Source organism: Lipotes vexillifer, unplaced genomic scaffold (genome assembly GCF_000442215.2).
Source record: "Lipotes vexillifer unplaced genomic scaffold, Lipotes_vexillifer_v1.1 scaffold469, whole genome shotgun sequence".
Classification (NCBI taxonomy): Eukaryota; Metazoa; Chordata; class Mammalia; order Artiodactyla; family Lipotidae; genus Lipotes; species Lipotes vexillifer.
The window spans coordinates 3,816,322-3,839,977 of record NW_006788006.1 but is presented as its reverse complement, the minus strand read 5'-3'; the positions used below and the strand labels follow the sequence as shown (position 1 = coordinate 3,839,977).

Genomic DNA, 23,656 nt, shown 5'->3' with positions numbered 1-23,656 from the left:
AGAGCGGGCTCCCCTGAGGGGCTGCCCTCATGTGGAGGCTCCAAGCCTCTCAGGGTGCCCTGGGTCACCATCTGGCCCTCCGGCTCTGGATGGGGTTGGGAGTTTGAGGAGGCCATTGTGGACATGGCCAGGACCCCAACCTTGTCCCCCAGGTCCAGGGACGTGAGGGACATGACCGCACTTGTATCCACAGCCATTTCAGGGTTCAAGGTGGGGCTTTCAGCTCCCTCAACCACGTGGGATCCAGGTTCCCAATTCCCACCAGCACCGCTGGTGTCTAGTGTGGCCATGGAATTCATGGGACCCACTGTGGCTCCTCCGTCTGTAGCAGCCGAAGGCTCCAAACGCGGGGTGACCTTGGGCATCAAGGAGACCCTAGGGACCCCCAAGGGCGCAGATGGGGAATGGGGGTCTAGCCCTTCACTGTGCAGTGACAGCCACATGCCCTGTGCCTCATCCATGTTGGCCTGCAAGCTGGAAGTGGGGCTCTCTGCTGTGTTGAAGACCCCAGACTCAGACCCCAAGACGCCTCTGGCTCCCATGGGCTCAGTGGCAGTCTCAGTGGGAGTGACGGCTGCCACCACATTCCCACCCACAGAAGCCTGTGGGTTGGATCTGGGGTGCTCAGCTTTGCTGAGCCCAGTAGGGCTGGTCCCCACAATTTTTCCGAAGTCTGCTCTGAAGGAGTTAGGACCAGCTCCAGCTTGTGTGTCTGTGGCTGCCTGCAAAGGAGCTGTAGGACTTCCTTCTCCGTGGCTGCTGAGTGTCAGGGATGTGGCCTCTCCACCTTGTCCCGTCAGGCCCGAGGAGGAGGGCAGGGAATATACTTCTGGATGGATGGGATCCTGGGGTCTAGCCTCGATCTCCGAAGCAGGGGAGGGTGGGGCAGCGGCCATGGCTTCACTATACCCCTTTACCTCACTGGCATCGGTGGGGAGGGGCGTAGGATGTGACAGGAGCCACAGTTTGGGGCCACGAAGCATGGCCATGACAGGGAGGTCTGGAGAAATGACTGTGGGAGAAGCCTCCCAGCGGGCAGTGCTGGGGCCCTTCAAGGGGTTGGGAGCCAAGGCAGTGGCCTCCGAGGAGGACCAGGGCAGGTCGGGGGTGGCTGGCCTCACACTGGGGCCCTTGGCTTCCTCTAGTTCCAGGCCAAGGGTGATAGGTGGGACCATGGTTGGGGGCCACAGCCAGGGCTCTGGGGGGCTCCTGCCACCAGGGGAACCTGAAACAATATCAACAGTAATTATAATTAACTCTCAGCAGCTTCCTCTGTTGATTGTCTCCTTGGCTCCAGGCCTGAGGAAGAGGGGTCTTCTGAGGCTTGGTGAGGCCAGGGGACCCGACTGTGATTCGGAGCCCCCTCCCCTGTCCCCCTTACATCCCCAGGCAGGTCCCATCTCCCTCTCGGACCCCACTCACCAGCTCCAGGCACATCCACCTCATTGGTCAGCACAGCCCAGGGGCTTTGGCTCCGGCCACTCCCCAAGGCGTCAGTGGCTCCTGTGGCCAGGGGAGGCTCCACGAAATTCCCAGCAACCTCTGGGGTGGGGGGCTGGACGCTGGCCTGGAGCACGCCCTTCAGCCCTTGCTGGGGTTCCTGTTGCTGGAAGTGGCGCCCGTTCAACCCTTTAAAGCGCCCCCTCCTCCTGGGCATGGGGCTGGCTGGGGTTGCCTCTGTGTGCCTGCCCACCGCAGTGCCTGCCTCCACGTTGCTGGGGGCGGGGGACACCGTGCTCAGCCACACCTCCTCAGCCTCCAGAGCAGGCCTTGAGGCTAGTGTGAGGCCCCCAGTGGCAGGACTGGGGGTCTCTCGAGACTCCTGCTTCTCTGCCAAGATCAGAGGCTCTTCTTCCCCACTGGACACCAGAGGCTCCTGGAAGTCTGGGGTGACTACCTCCTCCTCCAGGCTGGGCTCCAGTTCTTGGGCGGGGGGCCCTTCTGCTGACAGAATCTCCCCCTCATCCCCAGACGACGGGGTGTCTGGGTTTCCATGTTGTGATGTAGGGTGATGAGCTGGGGGAGAAAGCAGAAGAGGCTGTGTTAGGCCCAGGGGCTGGCTGGGAAGTTCTGCCTGAAGTCTAGCCACATTCCAGCATGCTACAGCAGAGGTCTTCTATGCATCTCTGTCTCTCTGAGCTCCTCTGTCCCTCTGGGTTGTTTCTGGGATCCCCCCTGACTGAGAGACAGAGGCACAAAGTTATCATCCTCACTGTTCAGGCTGGGGTCCACTGTCAAGGTCAGAGTCAACTGGTCACAGTAAAGGGTCAAGAGACAGCTTGGCTGGTGCGTGAAGCTGAGCAGTGGCCAGCTCTCAGGGGGGCAGGTCAGACCTGGGCCGTGGCTCCTCCCACGGAAGAGAAAGCGCCTAATGGGCATGGCCTTCCTACGAAGAGATTCTCCGCCCCCCCCCACCCCCGCCCCGCCTTACACATAAGACTCAGCTCCTTGGACTTGAGGTTTGCAGCTTCTGAGGGTGTGGCCCCACCCCAAGGGTGAAGGCCATCCCTTGTCCCATCCCTGGGGTGTGGCCTTGCTCAGGGGTCATGGCTAGTTGAGGCATCACTTCCTCCCCAGTGGGTGCTCATGGGCAAGGCTCCAGGTGAGAACTGCTCCATCCAGCGGCGTGTCTCTCAGAGATCTCAGGAGACATAGCCCACCCACTAAACAGGACTTCCTCCCAGAGCTTGGTCTTCTCTGGGGCTCGTCCTCCTCTAAGGCGGGGCTCCTACGGAAAGCTTGTCTCAGGGGTACGACCTTTCCCTGCGGGCGCGGCTCACCGCGCAGCAAGTTTTCTTGTGTCTCTGCCTGGCCTGCCTGGCCTCCACCACTACTAGAAAGCCAAGCTCCCGGGGGCGCGGCCGGTATCAAGGTGCATGCCCTTGGGGCGTGGCCACCCGGGGACGCACACTCAAAGGGCGTGGCCTCACGCGCACCTCGGAAGCAGTAGGCGTCGTAGCGCTCTCCCGGCGCCGGGAAGCGGGTGCGGTTGGCGAAGCTATAGACGGTGCGCACGCCCGGGACTGGGCCCCCGCAGCGCCGGCGCGGCGTCTGGATCGGGTAGCGCACGCTGCCGTCGGCCAGCCAGCCCGGGTCGCACTGGTCCAGGCCCTCATGCCAGGCCAGGTGCAGCTGTCCTACCGAGGCCAGCACGGCGCCCTGGCGGCGGCACTGGGCCCGCGCGCCGGCCAGTGTCAGGCGGCGGGCCAGACCTACGTAGAAGACCTCGCCTGCGGGAAGGCGCGGGAGAAGGTCAGGGGGGCCCCAAGAACCCTCCCACGGAGCCCGGGAAGGGGGTCCCACCCCAAAGAGCCCTGATCTGGCTGGATCTGGGTTGCGGCAGCCGCAGCTGCGTGCCCCCATCGCCAGAACATCACTGTCGTTACCTCTCATGCAGTGCTAAGAGGGGGCTTCACTTTCTTTTTCAAGTGAGGTAACTCAGGCCCCTTAACGAGTTGAGCTTCAGAGAGAGGGAGGGCCTTGGTGAGGGGGGCTCAGTGAGGAGGGAAGTAGGAAGAGGGAGGGGGGCAGGAAGGGGGAGAGACTCAGAGAAGGGGACAAGGCTTCAGAGAGGGAAGAGGCTCAGAGAGAGGGAAGGGGCACAGAGGAGAGGGGCTCAAGGGGTGGAGGAAGGCTCAGGGAACAGGTGGGCTCAGATCTTGGCTGCAGGTTTAGAGAGGGATGAAACTTAGGAGAGCTAGGAAGGACTTAGGGAAGGATGGGGGTTAGGGAGGTAATGGGGCTCAGGGAAGGGGGTGTTCTGCCAGCCCCAGACTTACCCCCCAGCTCACGGGCAAAGCAATACACATCGTAGAGTTCCCGTGGGTCTCGCCTCCCATAGTTCCTCACCCCTGGAAGGCTGCTACGGTCACCATAGCAACCAGGACGGGACTGGGTGATAGGATACCTGACAAGACAAGGTGGGGGTCCCTCTCAGATGTGTGCTCCTGGGGCCCCCAAGGACCATCTTTCTCCAGGGGCTAGCTCTCCATCTCCCTACCCTGTGTACCCCCTCACCGAACAGTGCGGTCAGAGAGCCACCCGGCATCACAGTTGTCAAAGCCATCCTCGAAGGCAGCCTGCAGGTGCCGCGGGGCTGCAATGGTGGCTGAGTTGAGACGGCAGGCCTCCTGGGCCTCAGCGAAGGTCAGCGAGTAGCGATCCTGGGCTGCTCGGTAGTGGAACACAACACCTATGGGGAAACATCCAGGATGATTTATGCTGTAATCTTCAAGAACAGACCTCGCTCTTGAAGGATGCCCCCCCCCCCAGTCTGATAATAACAGACCTGCTGCCCTGCACTGCCCTGTACCATGTCTGTTCACTCAGCAACAGGCATAGTGCTAGGGTGATGATGGGGGGTGAGACTGATATGCCCCCATTTTACAGACGAGGAAATGATAGCAATGGCCATAAAGGGCTAGAATTTGTTAAATATTTGCTATGTAAAAAGCATTTATAAGCATTATCTCATTGAAATCTTACAACAACCCTATGATTATCCCCATTTCCAGAGGAGCAAACTAAGGCGCAGAAAGGTTGAGGGACAGGTCTAAGGCCACGTAACCTGTATAAGGGAGAGCCAGAAGTTATATCCAGAAAGATCTGACTCCAAAGATAGCACTCTTCATGCCTAGGGTTAGGCTCTGGAGGTGACAGGAGGCATGCAGAAGAGTGAGAGAGAGATTCTGCCTTTTAGGAATTAAGTACATGCATACAGAGGGGAAGCAAAGGCAGCAATGGGTGATCAAATGTGGTGGGTTTTTAAAAAAATTTTATTTATTTATTTTTGGCTGCATTGGGTCTTTGTTGCTGTACGTGGGCTTTCTCTAGCCGTGGCGAGCAGGGGCTACTCTTCGTTGCGGTGCACGGGCTTCTCATTGCAGTGGCTTCTGTTGTTGTGGAGCATGGGCTCTAGGTGTGCAGGCTTCAGTAGCTGTGGCACGTGGGGTCTAGAGCACAAGCTCAGTAGTTGTAGCACACAGGCTTAGTTGCTCCGCGGCATGTGGGATCTTCCCAGACCAGGGCTCAAACCCGTGTCCCCTGCATTGGCAGGCAGATTCTTAACCACTGCGCCACCAGGGAAGCCCCCAAATGTGGTTCTTGCCCAGCTTAGAAATGGAGTCACCGAAGGCTTCCTGGGGGAGGTGACATGTAAGCCAGGACATGAAGCATCAATAAGCTCACTGTGACTCAAATTCTGATTTAGGGATGAGAGAAATGGCTGAGCAAAACAAAGGTATTAAACATTTTGCTCCATTTTATCAAACTAAGAGCTCCCAGAAGGCAGCAGCTGTGTCTCACTCATGGCTATGTCTCCAGCACCAGGCTGGCATGTAGTAGCTACTCAATAAATGTTTGGCTGAATGAACGAACTAACCAAACCCAGAGGTAGAATTCTCTTCTTTCACGACTTATCAGTTTTCTTTGAGGTTTATCAGTTTTGAGAACAATGCCTTGGAAAGGGGATGATTGGTTGACCCCATAAAATATGCAGTGAGACACTGTTGGCTGGGCAAAGACTGTGCTCCAGAACAGAGGGTGCAGGGACTTTGCTCATGGCCAACATAGGTTAAGGGAAATTGACTTCCCAGTAGGAGTCCACAGGATATTCTCCACACAACAATCCATTCATTGGGCTTCCCTGGTGGGGCAGTGGTTAAGAATACACCCGCCAATGCAGGGGACACGGGTTCAAGCCCTGGTGCAGGAAGATCCCACATGTCTTGGAGCAACTAAGCCCGTGCGCCACAACTACTGAGCCTGTGCTATGGAGCCTGCGAGCCACAACTACTGAGCCCACAGGCACAACTACTGGAGCCCATGCTCTGCAACGAGAGGCCACCGCAATGAGAAGCCCGCACACCGCAACTAAGAGTAGCCCCCGCTCGCTGCAACTAGAGAGGGCCCACACGCAGCAATGAAGACCCAGTATGCAGCCAAAAAACCCCACAAATCCATTCATTGATTCATTCGTCAAATATCAATTGATCATCTTCTGTGTGCCATGCCTTGTCCTAGGACTTTGCTTTAATAATTAAAAAAAAATTTTTTGGTCTTGTTCATCTTGATTGGTTAGGAAAACAGAAACTACACTGACTATTTCAACAGAAACAATTTAATATAGGAAATGGTTACACTGATGACTTATTTACTTAATCTATATTTTCAATCCATTTTTTAAAAAGAACTTCACTTTTTAAAAACATATATTTATTTTAAAAGGAAATTTGTATTCCTATTTTAAATAGAAAGCCAATATTCTTTGCCTTATGTGAAAGCAGGTAACCATGAAATGGACTTAAAACAAGGTTATGAAATCCTATGAAATGCTGTGGTCCATAAGAGACTGAGCCAGAGGCTGCTCTCTCTTAGCTAAAAGAGAAGGAGAGAGATGTTAAAGAGAGAGGCGTACCCATGGAGACTTTCTTCCTGACTTTATCGGAAGAACTGAAAGCAAATCACTGTTCAGGGAGTGATTTCTTTTTCTTTTCTTTTCTTTTCTTTTTTTTTTTTTTTTGCTTGTGGGATCTTAGCTCCTTGACCACGGATCAAACCTGGGCCCTTGGCAGTAGAAGTGCAGAGTCCTAACCACTGGACCACCCCCTCTGGGGGGGTTTTTTTTTTTTTTTTTTTTTTTTTTTTTTTTTTTTTTTTTTGCTTGTGGGATCTTAGCTCCTTGACCACGGATCAAACCTGGGCCCTTGGCAGTAGAAGTGCAGAGTCCTAACCACTGGACCACCAGGGAATTCCCCAGGGAGTAATTTCTAAGGTGACATTCAGTGGATGGGCTTCCCCATCCCAGCCTCGGCCCCTCCCCTTCCCCCAACTGACCCGTCACTTCCAGGGGCACCAGGTCCTGCTCATCCTCGATGCCCCTCACCACCTGGCAGCGGTAGAGCCCGGAGTCGCTGGCCCTCAGTGGCCCCAGTAGCAACGTGGCGTTGACCCGGTGCCAGGGGTAGGCAGGTAGTGACACGCGTCCCTGCCAGCCCTTGGCCACTCGAACCACGTTGTCCTTGGCCACTAGGATGGGCAAGTCCTGCCGTTGGCCTGATGCAGTCCGCACCTTGGTCCACTTGATCCGAGGGGCTTCTCGGGCTGCACCTGGCCGTGGCCACAGGGTGAAGAGACAGGGCAGGGCCACCAGCTCTGCCAGCGCAGCCCGCACTGACCCAGACCCCACCTTCTGCATGTGGAGCCCCTTCTCGGCAGTGGCAGCAGCAGTGGCGTCCTGTGTGCCTGGGGTGGAGAAGGTGGAGAGAGGGCCTGACTGAGAAGCCAGGACCCTCTGGCTAAGGCCAGAGAGGTTAGGTTGCCTACACAACATCACAATGTCGTACACAGATCTGTGACCTGCAACCCAATCTGTGAGCAGAAGAGGGGTAATGGGGTCGAATCCCTTCATAGTTCTGCCTCCTCTCAAAGTCCAGACCCTGGAGGCCAGGGATTTAACTCTCAGTGTCACTGACTCACTATGTGTCCATGGGAAAGTCACTATTCTGCTCTGAGCCATGGTTTCCCCAAAAGTTAAGTGATAGGCAGCCACTGGAAGAGAAACAGTGTTTGTGGAGTACCTTCTGTATAACAGGCACTTTATAAATAGCAATCAGCTCATTTGATTTTCATAACCATCTGCAGAGGTAGCCGTGTCTCATCCTCTTTTGGGGGAGTTGAGGAAATCGAGGCTCAGAGACATCATTATAATTGCGTAAGGCCACAGAGCAAATCAGGAGGCATTGCTAAAGTCTGGGCTTTTGACCGCTACTGGGGAGATGCCAGGGAGAGGCACACAGACCTTTATTTCTATTGTCCCACCCAGGCAGGCATCACTAATCAATCTTCATACTATTCTCTCTCCCTCTTTTTTTTCTCTCTCTCTTCAGCTCATCTCAGCAAAACAGTGAGAGGCGGGAAACTCTAGTCTCCGCTGGCAATGACTAAAAATAACCTCTCAGGTGTCTTGTTCGCTTTTGACTGTTCAAAGACTTTTTTCATCTATTCTCATTTTATTCTCCAGACCAAGCCAGAGAACCAGCAGGAGAAGGCTCTCAAGTTAAAAAGCTGCCCCATCTTGTCAATTCTCCAGACCCCAACCTCTCCCACCCCACAAGCCAACTCACCCTGTTCCCCAGCCACAAAGAGCAGCATCTGGAGAATCAGGAGGCCTGAGACCCAGACAGACATGGCCCCCATCCTGGACCTGAAACAAGATGGAGAGGAAGGAAGGGGTGAGTACAACCCTCCTAGACAGTTGGCATGAAAGCACCAATTCCTCCCACTCTGTAGATCTGGAAACTGGGGCTCAGAGCGGCCAGTGTGCCACTCAAGGTCACACAGTCAGAAAGCCAGAGCTGAGCCAGAATCCGAACCCAGGACCAACTGACTTCAGAATCTGAGCAGTGAAGTCCTATGGTCAGAGCATGGATGCTGGAGGGAATCAAACCTGGGGTTGTCTTTTGCCTGTTCCTTGCTAGGTGACCTTGAGCAAGTAGCTTAGCTTCTCTGTGCCTCAGTTTCTTTGCAGGTCAGATGGGGATAATATGAGGTAGTGGGAAGGGATAGATGAGTCAATATAGTCAATACATATAAAATGCTGAGAACTGCCTGGCATGAAGGAGTAAATTTCAGCTGCTATTATTATTATTGACTTTAACATAGCCAAGATCAAAGTCCCAAATCAAATTGGGGGCTCCTAGAGAGCAGCAGCCAGTCCTAGTCTGCCTGGGGTCCCCAGTTCTGGCAGCAGACTGGACTCCAAGCTAGCCTGTAATCTGGGTTTGCTGACTGACACGATTCTCAGCTTCAATTCCAGAATTTGGTTGTCGCCAAGATTCTATTCCTGGTTTCTGGGATTTTTGAAGAGCTGCCAAGTCCCAGCTGGAGGAAGGGACCTCGCCCTCGCCCACCCCATCCTCCCCCCGAATTCATACTGACTGGTGAAGATGCCTTCTAGGTCCACAGAGAAACTCCAGTTGTGGGTCTAGACTCCTACAGGGGTTGTGGCACATGAGCACAAAGTGGACAAATAGTGAGCACTACCTGTAAGCAAGGCCCATTCCAAACACTGGGATACAGCAGTGCCCTCCCAAACCTCACATTCTTCCAGAGACTAGAAACCCTGGGGTGGTGGTGCATCCCAACCCTCTGGAACCCCCCTCCCCTTCCGCCTCTGGGGGGGCTCGGAAGGTGGGGGCAGATGGGAAGTTAGAACATCACCTGCAAACCCAGCCCTTGCACCCTCCTCCTGAGAAAAGAATAGCCAGTGTGGATGGAGTGCAGAATAGGGTCCTGTGGGGGGCAGCTGGCCCCACCTTAGGGAGGCAGGCCGGGGACCTGTCCGTGGTGCTGAACACTGGGGCGGCAACGCAGTGGCACTACCCACCCCCTTGGTCTCCTTCTTGCCATCTTAGGGCAGCATCTCGGGGTCCAGAGAGGGTGAGCGGTTTTCCTGGGACTGCACAGCAGGGCAGAGGCCAGCTTCTGGGACGGTGCCCCTAACTACCGACTTGTAAACCTCAGCAACCTCTGCCTCCATCCCGGGCTGTCCTCATTTCTCCCCCTCGGAACCCTGAGCGGGGTGGGGTCCCCTGATGGCTGTCCAAGGCCTGGATGGGTATTAGAGGGTGGGGCAGGACTCTGGGCTGCACCTACCCCAAGAGAGTTTTAGGAGGGGGCAAGTTCAGAGAATTCTCATGCACGTGTACACATACTCTGTATGGTTAAGAGCTCAGACTATATCCACATGACTTGGCTTCAAACCCTGCCTCTACTCCCTACATGTTGCATGATCCTAGACAGCTGCTTCATCACTCTGTGCCTCAGTTTTCCCACCTGTAAAATGGGGATCAACCAGCACATACTTCAGAGTGTTATTGTGAGAATGGAATGAGCTAAGACTTGTGAAGACCTGTGAGAATGGAATGAGCTAAGACTTGTCAAGTCCAAGAAATGTTCACTTAAACAACAGCTTCTTATACACAAAGCCTTGTGTACACACTCAAATATGCAATGGTGGTCCAACAAGGTGACACACAAAGGTTCAGTTGCACTCCCCCCCACACCCTCCCACACACACTCCATCCCCTCCAGTTGCACCTCACACACCCACACCCCTTCTCTTCAAATACCTCTTCCCCAGGGCCACAAGAGGTGAGCATTTACACAGCTGTCTGGGGCTTGTCCCCTCATTGATAATGCATGAGCCTCATACATATGCAAGTAGGGGCCTGTGGGGCTTTGTGGGAGGGGTGGCCCAGGAGGGGAGAGAGAGAGAGAGTGTGTGCGCGCACGCGTGAGCGCGCGTGTGTCTCCTCCTCCCTCACATCCACCTCCTGTCTCAAGCCACTGAGTGAGGGTGAGTTTGCCAGTAGGCATTTTTGTGTGTTTGTGCCTGGGTGTGCATCCAGGCAAGGATATCCATGAGGTTGCCCCCTGTGGTGTGTGAACATGTACGAGGGTCCACAGCAGCAATATGCACTGGGTGGGGCGTAGGGGACCCAGTGTAGTCTCTGGATGTGTGGGTTCAAGTACCCCACAGCAAGGGCTATGAGCACACGTGTGTATGTGTTACTGGCCTTGGAGTCAGAGCGTATTTGTGTGCATGGGCTCGAGCATGGAACTCCTTGGAGAAGAAAGGAAACTGGGCTCACTAAATCATCCCAGGTTGTCCCTTGGAGACCTGAACCCCTGTCAATGTCTCTCCATTAGCTCCCCAACTCTGTACACAGACCACATCTCACACTCACCCACTCAGGGTCCACGCTGCCAATCACATGGAGAGGACCCTTGCTGCACACACGGGACACATACACAGCCACACACTCTAGGCTCAGAGCCTAGGAGACACACACACTCACAGATTCACAGTGACATTAACAAAGAGAGACAATATGGGCACTTACAAGCCAGGCAGCACGTCTTCTGCACAAAGACACACACCCACAGTCTCAGGCTCCCCACATAAACCCCTCGATGAGGCCACTCTGTCAGACACAGTTCCTCACACACACTCACTCACGTAGCTGCCAGCCCCTGGCACAGACCAGGCTGGATAAATTGTGGCTTTGGTGACTGGTGGGCACACATCATTTTGCCTGGTGAAGTGGCCCCCAGCACAAGTTTCCTGACAAAAACACAACCTTGGTCACATTAGAGTCACAGAGGACCCCCGGTCCCCCCATAAGCGCACGCCTTCTCCCAGTACGGGGTAGACACACACACACACACACACAAAGTCCCTACCTCCTGGGGGATGCCTTCTGTTTGGAAACGTCCACAAGCCAACGAGGCTGCCGGGGTTTGGGGTCCCATGGTCTGCCCAGCCCTCACTCCCGGCCCTTGCCCCACATCCCCCGCTGGGGCCCAGCGCCAACCCTCTCCTCAGCCTGGCTGTCTCCCATTAATGCTGCTGAGAGGAACAAAGAGGAACAGGGATGGGGATTGCTCCTGCCCAGGCTGGGCCTGGGGTCCTAGCCCCCTCCTTCCCAGCGCCTGTGCCCCCAAGCCAAGCCAGGACTTCCACATGCATCCATGTGGCCAGATGGAACGGAAGGCGTGGGGCAAGGATCTGTGTCTGGCTGTGAGGATGTGGCCAGATGTGGAAGTACTGGGGTGGCTCCCCCCTAGAGATTGGGTGCTCTTTACGGGTCCGTGGGATCCACAACTGGGGGCTTTAAGAGGCTCTCAACTAGCATTAACCTCGGAGACACAACGTGCTCCCTGGGAGAAGGGACAGCACCCCAACTCCAAGTCCCAGGGAACAACAGGGAGCACCTTGGGATGGAGCCCCCAGAGCCTCGTCCCTGAGTCAAGATGTGGTGACAAGACTTGAGCCAAAAAGACAGGGAGACTGCAGGGCACTCCTTCCCTATTGGGGTTTTACTCTTAGGGCAGACCCCGTCCATTGGGCTCAGGCTGGTCTGGGGGCCTCCTCCCTGCTGCAGTCCAGCCTGGAATTCTGCATTCATCTGCAAATTGGGAATCTCCACTTAAAATCTTGGGGTGTCTCAGCTCAGACACGGGGTGCCCTGTTCCAGAGTCCCACACACAACGTGTGGATGTCCCCCTTTTCTCTCTAAACTCGGGGTGCCCCTTCCCTAGCCTTGGTTCCCAGTGCTTCCCCAATTCTAAGACCCACCCCCAGCCCGGCCCCTTCCCCATCGCGGGGTCGTCTCCGAATTCCCCAGACAACCTTGCTCCCAAATCCGAATCCCCTTAACATTCCCAAGCCCTCTCCCAGTGTAGGTTCCCTCCCCAACCCGGGGCTTCCCTCCCCCTCTAAACCCCCTCCCCATTCTGGGGGCTTCTCTCTGATCCCCCCTCCCCAATCTCGGGCTGCGTTTCTATTTTCAAGGACCTCCCCCTCAACGCGGCCCCCTCCCCACGATGGACCCCCACCTGGCTCCTAGCTCGGACGCATCCCGGGGCGGTCAACCGGCACAAAGGACGCTCTGGCTGCGCTCAATCCGCGCCGGGTCCACCCTTGAGCCCTGTGCTCCGCTCGCCCCAGCGCCGCCTCAGCGCTTATAAAGGGGCCGCGGGGCTGCTCTGCGCATGCGCTCCCGTCAGCCCAACGCCTCCAACTGCGCGAGGGAGGGTGTTCCCTCTGCCTCAAACCCCCTCCCTATTCCTACGACCACTCACCCCACCCCAGGGAAGACTATTCCTGACTTCCTCCCATTCACTTCACCCCAGGTGCCACGTTAAGTGTCCCCAGACGCCCCGCAGTGGGGCCTGCTCCATCTTACAGATGGGGAAACTGAGACCCCAGGGAGACGAAGTCTCTCCCAAGGTCACGCAGAGGGGAAGGACTGAGCTGGAATTCCAACCCTGGTCTGCCTGACTCGGCAGGTTCACACTTGAGGCAGTTTTGGCTACAGTTACTGTTTTACACCATGTATAGAGAGGCAGCTGAGGCTCAGAGAGGACAGAAAGCTCCCTGGTTCACACAGCTGGTAAGAGACTTGCAGAGTCAGAGCCCAGGTGTGTCACACCCAGAGCTGTTTCTGCCCGCGCCAGCTAGAACTATCATTCATTCATTCATTCATTCCCTTATCTAGTTAACTTCTGTGGAGCACCTGCTGTGGACCGGGTACAGTTGTTACAGAAATACTTTTGCTTTGAGCAGGCAGCATGTGCGTGTCTTTGCAGGGAGACCCCTGATCTTAAAAGGTCTACAATAGAATATTATTCAGCCATAAAAAGGAAAGAAGTACTAATATATGTTACAACATAGATGAATTTTGAAAACGTTATGCTGAGTGAAAGAAGCCAGACACAAAAAGTCACCGTATGAGTCCATTTATATGAAGTGTTCAGAACAGACAAATACAAAGGCAGAGAGTAGATTAGTGATTACCAGGGGCTTGGGGGAGGGGGGACGGGGAGTGATTGCAAATGGGTACAGGGTTTCCTTTTAGGGTGATGGAAATGTTCTAGAACTAGATAGTGGTGATGGCTGCACAATAATGTGAGTATAGTTAATGCCACTAATTGTACACTTTCAAATGGTAAATTTTATGTTCTGTGTATTTTACCACAATGAAAAATGGAAATGAAGGACAACAAATACTTAAAGAAATCAGCCCTCTACCCAGCTGGCCTTCCTTCCCAGGGTCTTAGTTTCTCAGCACTGAGAATGGGCTGTGGTAGTCGGAGGGTCTGTTCACTCCACCAGTGTCCTGCATCTGTGTGTATGTGTGTGTGTGCATCTCTGAGGGTGGGTTTCAGTCTGGTGGGGGGACAGACAAACAGGAAACTAGATGATTTCGGCAAGATTACCAAAAAAGGGGTGAGAATGAGTGAAGGATGAAGACCCCAGGGGAGCAAGGTTGCCCTGGAAGGTCTGTGTCAGACTGCTGTTCCAGGGGTGGGCTAGTGGTGGCCATAGGGGTCAAAGTGGCACAATGGGGAACTATGCTCACTGTCCAACTTCTCATCACAGAGGAGGGATGGGGGTCGGGGATCACACTGATATAAGTGTCTGCAGGTGACAGGCTGTGCGGACAGGGATCTGGGTGACGTGTGTGGGAGCTGCAACTTGGCCTCACAAGTCCACAGTTCAAAACCCCTCTCTGGGGAGTTCCCTGGGGGTCTAGTGATTAGGATTCGGCACTTTCACTGCTGTGGCCAGGATTCAATCCCTGGTTGGGGAACTGAGATCCTGCAAGCCGTGTGGCATGGCAAAAACAAACAAACAAAAAACTCCAAAAAACCAAAACCCTCTCTGCAACTCCTAACAGTGGTGTAACTCTGGGCCAGTCATTTCGTCTTTCTGTGCCTCAGTTTCCCTGTCGAAAACAGGGATAGTTAAGAGTAACCTCCTCACAGGGTTGCTGGGAGAATGAAATGGGAAGTAAACACACAAGCTGGGGGCTGCTATGGGAAAACTGAGGCTCGGGGAGATAGGACATGCACTTGAGGTTGCAGAGTATGGGTAGGGGCCAAGTGGGAGTCCAGGTCTGTGGCTTCAGAACCAAGTTGATCCCCATCCTGACTCCGCCCACCCTTTCACTCCCCCACCCCCTGGCTCCCCTGGCTGGTGCCAGGGCTGAGCTTAGAGGGGCTGGCCTGGAGCCCGGGAGCAGGCTGTTGCTGGGGGCTTGAATGAGGCAACCTTGCCTGGGAATCTGCCGGGCTCAAAGAGCTATTTATAGGCCTGCACTGGGAATGGGCCAACCACCCCCCTCCTCCAGCCCTGAGTGCTCTCTCTGTCTCCTCTACACTGGGGCCTGGGCCAGGGGCTGCTGCGAGTGCGGGGAGGGAGCAGGGGCGGGGGCTTGTGAGCCAGAACAGGAGCAAGGAGGCAAGACCCTCCAGGACATCTGGGAATCAGGGATGGACAGTGTCCCCCGAAGTGCTTTTCACACACCCAAGGGGACGTACTGACAGGGCACATGCAACCATATTCACTCCTGTCACATACAATGTTACCAATAACCACTGATACAAAGCCATATGCCAGAGACAGTGACAGCACAGGCAGCTCATATACAACCATACCCAGCCAGGCCACGTATAAGTCACACTGGCCATACATAAGTCATGTCTGCTGCACAACCAAACTCACAGCTGTGAGCCCAGCTGCACCTAGTCCCTTCACACTCAAACACACCCATTGCTGTGCACACCCACCGAAACTTAGCCTTCCTGGCAGCCACAAACAGCCCACATTTGCCCCATGTTGTTTACACCCTACTATGTTTACAGCCGTGGCATTACCTACAGACAGCCAGCAGCCAACCATGATCACTTGACACCAAGTCACCAACATGGAGACAGTCCCCCCGGGGCCATGCTCACAGCACAGCCACTCATGCTCAATACTCAGCATGGCCAGTCGGCCAGTCGTGGCCCTAGGTGTTCTCACGTAAACTCAGCTCAATCCCTTCATGCTTGGCCGACCTCTCTCATGCCTATTGTCATCTCCACTTCCCCAGGCTTCCAGGCTCCCAGGCTTGCCCCCTGCCAGGACCAACAAGTCCAGTTGGAAACGAGTGAGCATCCGTTTACTCTGAGCTGGGCCCTGTGGTACTCATGCAGGCCCCGGTGGATAAATCAGACCCGGACCTGCCCCACAGAGGGGCTGCCAGCCCAGAGGACTCCATCACCCCCATCCCACAGACCCTCCAGGCTGGAGTCTTGGGGCAACCATTACACTTATTCCCCAGGGGGAACTGAGGCCTGAAGCAATCTGAGGGCTTTTCCCTGCCCTACTCCGGGATGACAAACTCATGGGAAGTGGGACCTGTTTTCTGCCATGAGTGTGGCTGCCTCTCCAGAGAGAGTCCCTGCTGACCCATACTTGCTGTGTGACTTCAGCAAATCCCTGACCCTCTCTGAGCCTCCAAGTCCTCTCCTGAAAAATGCACAGCTCAGCTCAGTGGAGAGAGTGAGCTCTGGAGAGAGCTTCAGAGTCAGACTGGGGTTTATATCCTGGTTCCCCTCGGTGACCTTAGCCAAATGACTTCTTTGCTTCAGTTTCCCTCAGCCAACCAGAGTTACAGCTCCTGGCTCTTCCTGACCTCCCTCTGCCCCATCCCCTGGGGTGAGGGAGGAGGGAGTGCCTAGTCTCTTCTCACTAAGGCAAATGAATGGACCACTTTTGGCTGCCCTGCTGGGAGCTTAGATTTGCTAATTCCCTGGAGAAACAGGAGGCTCTTTCATGACCAGGCACCGGTGGGGTGAGGAGGCGGGAAGGGGGTACAAGCTGGCTTTATCCCAGTGGGCAAGGTGGCTCCATGCCAAGACCAGGAGTGGCAAGGGGGGCCCTGGGGCCATGCATATCCTCCCTGGGGAACCTTGGCTGCCAAGTGGCTGAGTGGCCGTATCCTCAGCTGTAAAATGGGAGTGACAGAGACCAGAACAGCAGATTTAATGATCCTGTGGATGGAGACAAACGTGGCTTCAAGTTAAACACAGGGTAGGCTCTCAACAAATGTCAGCCACTGTTGTTATGTGTCAGTCTGCAGAGCCCACTGAATTCTCCAGCAGTCCTATAGATTTCCCTCCATTTCACAGATGGGGAAACTGAGGCTCAGAGAGGTCAACATATTTGTCCAAGATCACACAGCCAATGAGTGAGTGGCCCAACCAGGATTAGAACAGGATCTGGGCCCTCCAGGGTCCATGCTCTTCCCAAATTCCTCTAGGGGTAGGGAGGTGTTTTTTGACACCCCAGCCCCGGCCCTGAGACCAGCAGAGCCAGGTCTGGATGGCACCAGGCCATGACTGAATGCAGCAAGTCCTGGCAGGCAGGGGCTGATGGGGCGGCCCTTCCGCTGGTGTCCCAGTTTCCCAGCCAGCCTCCACTCCTGGTGTGGACTTGGGCAGACACTAGTAGGATGCCAGGAGGACCATTCCCCTAGCCCTTGAAGAAAGGGACTGGATCCCAGACCATTCAGTTAAAGCCAGGAACTGCAGCCTCCTGCCAGTGGCTGCTCTGTCTCAGAACCCTCCATTCATGCAGATTGGATGGGTGTGCTGCCCTTTCTCAAACACCTTCCGTGACTGCTTTAGGCCCAGCAGGATCTGGCTCCACATATTTTATTCAAATTCATGGTCTTTCATCCAACTAGGCCTTTGCTTATGCTGTTCACCCTGTCTGCCCCCGCCGCCCCCCAATTTTTCTCACCCTGGTGAATTCCTGCCCACCCATTAAAGTGCAGGACAATATCCCCTCTCCCAGGAAGCCCTCCCTCCAGGTAGACCCCCTGCTTCCCTAGCCCTATCTCTCCCCCTGGCTCAGCCCTGGCCCCATGGGTCTCTGAGTGTATGTGTCTAGTTCTGTCTTCCCCAGATTGGGAGATCTTCAGATATGGGGCTGGAACTGAGGCCTCTCACAGTCCTCAGAATCACTCAGCACAGGGCTGGGCAGTAGGGAGTGGCAGTTGTTTAGTGAATCAGAGAACCAAACCTTTAGCCGTGTATCTGAGGTTTTGTATAATCCGGTTTGGCAAACTCCTCTTCATTCTTCAAAACCCACCTCACATTACCCCTCGTCCAAGAAGCCTGTCCCAGGCAGCATTTACTAAGAAGACAGATTTGGAAACCGGGCCTCCTGTGTCCCAGTGGGGACACGCGAGGCTGATAAAAACTTCCAGTACAGTACTCGCACCATCGTAGCCTCTTCCTTAACTCTTCCTTTGGCCTCTGGTAGGCAGTGAAATGCAGGGGTTCCCTGGCGGCAACTGCAATCAGAGAATGAATTCGGCCGACTTCATTCTGCCGGTAGGAAGACATCATTATAAGAAGGCTCTCGGACACCAAAACTAGGGCTCTATACCCGCGGGCACCAAAGGACAGCTCCCGTACACAGTGGACACACAATTGCTTTAGATACCGGCCTTTTTCCTCCAGCTCCGAGGGATAGGCAATCACTGGACGAGGACCTTTTAAGAGGCGGGCGCTGAGGGGGCGTGGCTCAAACTAAACCGCGCCCCGGGAGCGGGGGCTGGGCGAGCCGGAGGCACTCTGCGCCTGCGCGGTGTTCACGCGGTTCCGGGAACTGATGTTGGTTTCCCAAGCTGTTTGCAGAGAAACTGAGGCACCGAGAGGGAGCGACTGCTCCCGAAACCCACAGGAAACCCGTTTCCCTTCCTTGGACCCACTGTGAAAGGCTTGGCCTCGGGTCATCGGCAGTGTCCCCGAAACTCCAAATTTTTCTGGCAAGGGGGTGGTCAAGGCGACATTTAGGACTGGAGTGACGGGGCAGTGACTGTTCTTGTGCCGTGCTACAGGTGAGGACGTGAAGACTCTGAGACTCTGAGCGTGAACAAGGTCGCGCTTTGGCGGCCGGGATTTGAACCCGGACTGAGCCCAGCTCTTAGTCCTGCGAGGCCTTGTGGAACCGAGATGACCCACTCTTTGGTTTGTCCAGAGACAGTGAGCAGGTGAGAGCCCCGGGCAGGGGTGGGGTGTGAATGGCGGCGGGCAGTAGGGGACGGGGCCGCTGGCCTGGGATAGTCCCTCCCTAGTGGACAGAAATGGGGGAACCGGTGGCGAGGGAGGGGTGGGCCCAGTAGTGGGCGGGCCCTCGCCGCAGGGCTCAGCACCTCTCCACACGCCGATTCTGGTTGCCTCTAGGGTGAGTTCGGTGCTGAATCGTAACACTCGGCAGTTTGGAAAGAAGCATCTGTTCGACCAGGACGAGGAGACCTGCTGGAACTCGGACCAGGTGATACACCCTCTCCCTGGATCCTCTACCCCTAGTGTGAATTAGAATCAGGGGTCTAGGGCACCCTGAGAATTTGGGTGCACCCCAGCTGGGCAGTTAGGTTGGCCAGGGAGGGAACCCGTGTTCACTGTGCTCCCCACCCACCATGGACTCTGTGAATCAGAGAGAGGCACAGCTGGGCTCTGAGTCTGGAGTGACCATGGACCTCTATTTCTCTGCTTCCAGGGCCCCTCCCAGTGGGTAATACTGGAGTTTCCCCAGCGCATCTGTGTCTCCCAGCTGCAGATCCAGTTCCAGGGGGGCTTTTCCAGTCGCCAGGGCCGCCTCGAAGGTACTGGAAGGCCCTGGAAGATGGGGGATTAGAGGGGGTACGCTGGCCTCACTGCTCCTTTCTCTGCTGCAGGTTCTCAGGGGAGTGAGGCTCTTAGCAAGATTGTGGACTTTTATCCTGAGGACAACAACTCGCTTCAGATATCCTGCCTCAGCCTCTGGGTGGGGTGGTCTGTGCATCTGAAAACTGTGGGCCCTGGCATGTGACCTCGAGCAACTGGCCTCTGGGTCTCCATTGCTTCACCTGTGAAATGGGCTGATGATAATCTGTTCTGTGTTAGAGTTTCAGAGGGACCCACAGTGTGCTGGGTCACCCAGCACATTTGTAGTACCTGAGCTTGGGCTGGTGGGTGGGAAAAGATAAGGCATCTGTTTCCCTTGACTGCCCTGCTTACACTTTCCCTGTGCCATCTGCTGAGGTGGACCGGCTGAAAGTGACATTTGAGGACGCCACTGATTTCTTTGGCCGAGTGGTCATCTACCACCTGCGGGTGCTAGGGGAGAAGAAGGTGTGAGGCCACTGGGTGGCTGCCTCCTCCAGGAAGTTCTCCGGGAAGCACAGTGAAATCCTTCAAGTTCTGCACAGAAGGTTTATTGGTTCCTCTTGGAAAGGGCCCCCTCCCACCGTCTGTCCAGGAGCTGCCTTTGAAGCCAGTTCTGGGTTCCCCCAGCTCTGGGTCAACCATTTTGTTCCCTGAGTGTCTGAGTCCCTGGCAGACGGTGTTCACTCAGGGGTGGCGGGCACCAGGTTGCTCTGGAAGAGTTTAAGGATGTGGTTCTCGATCACCTGTTGCACTGGAAACAGAACAGGGAAAAGGTGGGCCATGAACTGAACAGCGGCTGCAGAGGCACAGGCCAACCTGTACCTTCCCCTCAGGGTAAGAACAGGGGCCTCAGCCCTGGGACCTGGATGGAGGACCCATTTCATACACAGGGAAATCCAAGCCCTTGCCAGAGCACAGCTGGGAAGACAGAGGCCCCCCTCATAGGAACCTCTATTTCCCCTGAGTTTGTAAAGATGCATTTTTGGAGGTTTTCAGAATTATAAAAACATTCCTTACCAAACAAAATTGTCAAATTGGAACTTTTATGAAAAGATGAGAGGGACTGTGAGGAATTACTTGTCTCAAATGGAATAAAACTCCTTCAAGGAAGGAGTGGGATATTTCCCACACACCCCCACATGACCCCAGCGGGTCAGTTCTGTTAGGATCCCCCCATTTTCTGAAGTGGGGAGTCAAACTGGGGTCTGCCTACAGCCCCTACTCATACCCACCTCTCGCCGTGGAGGGGGCTGGGCTCCATGGCCATGTGAACTGTGGCCCTGCTGGTATCCTTACCCTGCCAGGGGGCCTCCTTTGGGCCTCTCAGTGCCTATATGTCCCCCCATTATGGCCCCTGTCACTAGCCCCATGTGCCTCGGGCTGACCTTTCCTATATCCCAGGGCCACGGCGAGGTCCATTGGGGTGTAGCCAGAGTCTGCCTCAGTGGTGAGATCAGCTCCTCGGGCTGCAAAGCAGAGCAGACACTGCAGAGAGGGCTGGGCCTGGGGACCGGGAGCCCGGGTGGGGCACGGAGACTCGGGAGATCCAGTGACTACCCACTGTGCAGCCACAGGTCTGCTGGTTGCTGTGTGGTCTTGGACAAAAGCCTGACCTCTCTGATGAACGTGGCCAATAGAATCTGCACCTCCAGGGTCTCTGAGGCACGCAGGGTGTGGGTTCTCAACCCAGTTGGCCAGATCCCTGTGCTATTCCTGCTACCTCCTGTCCCCACATCAATCCTCTGGGCAAAGCAGGCAGCAGCCACCCATCCCAAGAGCTGTTCAAGCAGAGCTCAGACCCTTCCCTGGCCCTCAGGATTCCTGCAGAGCCAGGTGGGGCTCTAGGGCCCCTCAGGCTAGCCTCTACTCCTACTCACCCAGCAAGGCCTCCACGCACTTCACATGGTTCCCACGCACAGCATACAGAAGTGGTGTCCCTCCATTCTGTCAGGGACAGGGGTAGGGGGCAAGCAACACTATCTTTTCCAGATTCTCACGACACCCCACACCCACCAATTTAATATGGTTCCTCCTTCTGCTTGTCACTAGGCCCATTTAGCTTCTCCTTTGGGCCTCAGCTTAGATGCCCCTTCTTCCAGGAAGCCCATCCTGACTTCCCTTGGCTCTACAGGCAGCCTCTGGGCTCTTGCAGCTAGCTGTCTGTGTATCTGCCAACATAGTGTTTGTTATTCACTATACCTGAGCTGTTTATGTGTCGGCTATCTCCACCCCCCCCCCAAAAAGAACTGGGAGCTCTATGAGGCGTGGGGATGGGTCTGTGTTGCGTTCTTAGCGCCCAGAGCCAGCCTGGTACCCTGTGAGGTGCCCAGGGCCAGTGGGTGGCACCTTACCCAGTCATAGATGTTGATGTCCACATCGCGCTCCAGCAGCAGCCCTACAATGTCTGTGTAGCCACCCGTGCTGGCCAGTGACAGGGCGCTCTCCCGCTCTTTGGCCAGGATGTGGGGGTCAGCACCCTGGGGGGAACAGAGGGGGACAGTGACAGAAGGGGGGCAAAAGGAGGGGTGGGTGCATCCCCTGCAATCTTGGGGTCCCCATGTTAGCTCCGTCTTACAGACACAGCACCAGCAGACTCAGCTGAGACCCTGGCCCACCCTCGAGTCCCCAGGAAGCCCCCAGCCGGGCTGGGACGCACCCATTCAAGCAAGAAGCGGACGGTCTCGATCTCTCCAAAGGCGGAGGCCCAGATGAGGGGGGTGAAGCCTCGCTCGTCCGGCTTGTTGATGAGGTTGTCTCCTGGCAGGAGGGGGGTGGTACCACTGGGATGCACCCCTGCCCACTCTCCCCAGTGCTGCGGAATTGGGGGCAGGGCAGGCAGCTGGGGTCAGATGTGGGGCGGGGAAGCGTACATGTGGATGCACACACGGACATGCTCAGACACACGTACAGACATAGGTACACATGTGGAGACTCAGGTCATGTCAGCAGCCACATGCACCCACCAGCATGTGAGGTCACACAGGCACGGACACACCGGCACACGAGCGTGGGCACACACCTTTCCTCAGATGCTCCTTCAGTTGGCTCAGCTCCCCCTGGGCCGCGAGCTGGTGGATGGACAGGGCTGGGGGGCAGAGAGAGGTAGAGTCCTCACCTGTCCCATCTGAGCTCCACGCCCCAGTTTATTCCTTGTCCTAAGTTGCTCCTCTTAGCCCCTGCCAGCCCGCTACTTCTCTCCCCCGTGGGGACCGGGGTCCCACTCACAGTCCAAGGTGGCCGGCAGGGCTGATACCTCATTCCCCCGCTGCCGGTTGGTGAGGGTCGTGGAGTGCTTTAGGGAGCTGCCTGCTGGGAGAGAGAGAAAGGGCCTCAGTTTCCCCTCATTCCCCAGTATGTCTTGGGCTTCAGACCAGACCCTGGGGGCTTGGAACTACCAGAGACAGTGCGTGGCTCCACTGTTCACTCACTCCATCCTCCCAGATACTCAGGGTGTGGATTTCTCCTCCACCCCTGAAAAGATTCTGCACAAACGAGACAGTCCCTGCCCTCAAGGGGCCCATGGACAAGTTGGGGAGTCAGACAGAAATGGAGAAATAGAGTGAGAGCTTAAGTTAAAATACGTGTTCAGGAGAAATGAAAAGCAGGTGGAAGGGGGTAGAAAGAAGGGAGGGCAGAGGGTGAGTCCCTTTTAAAGAAAATGGTCAGGGAGGGTCACTCCAAGGAGGTAACACCAAATGAGAGCTTGGCCAGTTGAAGAAACCTGGGGAGAGGTGTGGGAAGAGCATTTCACACAGGGAATGGTAGGGACAAAGGCCCCAGGGCAACTGAGTTAGACATGTTTAAGGATTCCAGTCAAAAGAAACCCTTGGGTCCTTGATAAGCCAAACAGAATTATCATCTGACCCAGCAATTCCACTCCTAGGTATCGACCCCAAAGAGTTGAAATCATGTGTTCAGACAAAAACTTGTACACGCATGTTCACAACAGCACTATTCAGTCACTAAAAGGGGAACAACCCAAATGTCCATCAATGCATAAATGAATAAACTAAATGTGGTCCAGCCATACTGTGGAATATCATTCAGCTATAAAAGGGACGAAGCACTGACACACCATACAGTGTGGATGAACCTTGAAAACATCTTGCTGAGTGAAAGGAGCCAGAACGGGAAGGGCCACATGTTGTATGGACCCGTTTATATGAAATGTCCGGAACAGGCAAATCCATAGAAACAGAAAGCAGATTTTTGCTTCCCAAGGGCTGGAGGAGGGGAATGGGGAGTGACTGCTAATGGGTCTGGGGTTTCCTCTGGGGGTGATGGAAATGTTCTAGTACTACATAGAGGTGGAAGTTATACACCATTGTGAATGTACTTACTGCCACTGAATTGTAAGCAATTCTGGTTAAAATGGTAACTTTTATGTTACGTGAATTTTACCACAATTAAAAAAAAATAATAAGCAACCCCTCACAGGGTGGAGATGGAAGACACATCCAAGGACACAAAGACAGAAGTCCCATCTTGGGCCTGACATCCCACCATTCTTGCATCCCAGAAGCAGGAGTCCAGGGTAAGTATCCTACCTTGAGGTGAGGAGGTACCAGCATCTGGTTCAGGATTCCCAGGCTCCGGGGTGCAGGGA

At 55.2% G+C, this 23,656-nt stretch overlaps 3 protein-coding genes across 3 annotated transcripts in view; 1 reads left to right on the top strand and 2 right to left on the bottom strand.

The window, feature by feature from the left end:
• Nucleotides 1-12,425, bottom strand: part of NCAN (neurocan) — a 25,695-nt gene extending 13,270 nt beyond the window's left edge. The window contains exons 1-9 of the mRNA XM_007461087.1: nt 12,400-12,425; nt 8,124-8,203; nt 6,835-7,242; nt 4,018-4,192; nt 3,780-3,907; nt 2,937-3,230; nt 1,423-2,016; nt 758-1,225; nt 1-697 (exon numbers count right to left, since the gene is read on the bottom strand). Coding sequence (XP_007461149.1) covers nt 1-697; nt 758-1,225; nt 1,423-2,016; nt 2,937-3,230; nt 3,780-3,907; nt 4,018-4,192; nt 6,835-7,242; nt 8,124-8,196 — 2,837 coding nt within the window. The 5' untranslated portion in view covers nt 8,197-8,203; nt 12,400-12,425. The remainder of the gene's footprint in view (nt 698-757; nt 1,226-1,422; nt 2,017-2,936; nt 3,231-3,779; nt 3,908-4,017; nt 4,193-6,834; nt 7,243-8,123; nt 8,204-12,399) is intronic.
• Nucleotides 12,426-17,984: 5,559 nt separating this feature from the next.
• NR2C2AP (nuclear receptor 2C2 associated protein) lies at nt 17,985-20,068 on the top strand. The gene is made up of 5 exons (XM_007461085.1): nt 17,985-18,392; nt 18,586-18,676; nt 18,902-19,007; nt 19,080-19,147; nt 19,402-20,068. Exons 1-5 carry the CDS (start codon nt 18,355-18,357, stop codon nt 19,519-19,521), a joined length of 423 nt encoding a protein of 140 aa, XP_007461147.1. The 5' UTR covers nt 17,985-18,354; the 3' UTR covers nt 19,522-20,068.
• RFXANK (regulatory factor X associated ankyrin containing protein) overlaps nt 19,731-23,656 on the bottom strand; it is a 4,245-nt gene continuing 319 nt past the window's right edge. The window contains exons 2-9 of the mRNA XM_007461086.1: nt 23,598-23,656; nt 22,276-22,359; nt 22,070-22,135; nt 21,707-21,807; nt 21,402-21,527; nt 20,928-20,994; nt 20,436-20,516; nt 19,731-19,801 (exon numbers count right to left, since the gene is read on the bottom strand). Of these exons, the coding sequence (XP_007461148.1) occupies nt 19,731-19,801; nt 20,436-20,516; nt 20,928-20,994; nt 21,402-21,527; nt 21,707-21,807; nt 22,070-22,135; nt 22,276-22,359; nt 23,598-23,656 (655 nt within the window). The remainder of the gene's footprint in view (nt 19,802-20,435; nt 20,517-20,927; nt 20,995-21,401; nt 21,528-21,706; nt 21,808-22,069; nt 22,136-22,275; nt 22,360-23,597) is intronic.

Bases quoted from the DNA above. Each gene is read 5' to 3' on its own strand.
- NR2C2AP (XM_007461085.1), top strand. From the start codon at position 18,355: ATGACCCACTCTTTGGTTTGTCCAGAGACAGTGAGCAG. The intron at 18,677-18,901 runs GTGATACACCCT...CTCTGCTTCCAG, and splicing joins CCTGCTGGAACTCGGACCAG to GGCCCCTCCCAGTGGGTAAT. The intron at 19,008-19,079 runs GTACTGGAAGGC...TCTCTGCTGCAG, and splicing joins TCGCCAGGGCCGCCTCGAAG to GTTCTCAGGGGAGTGAGGCT.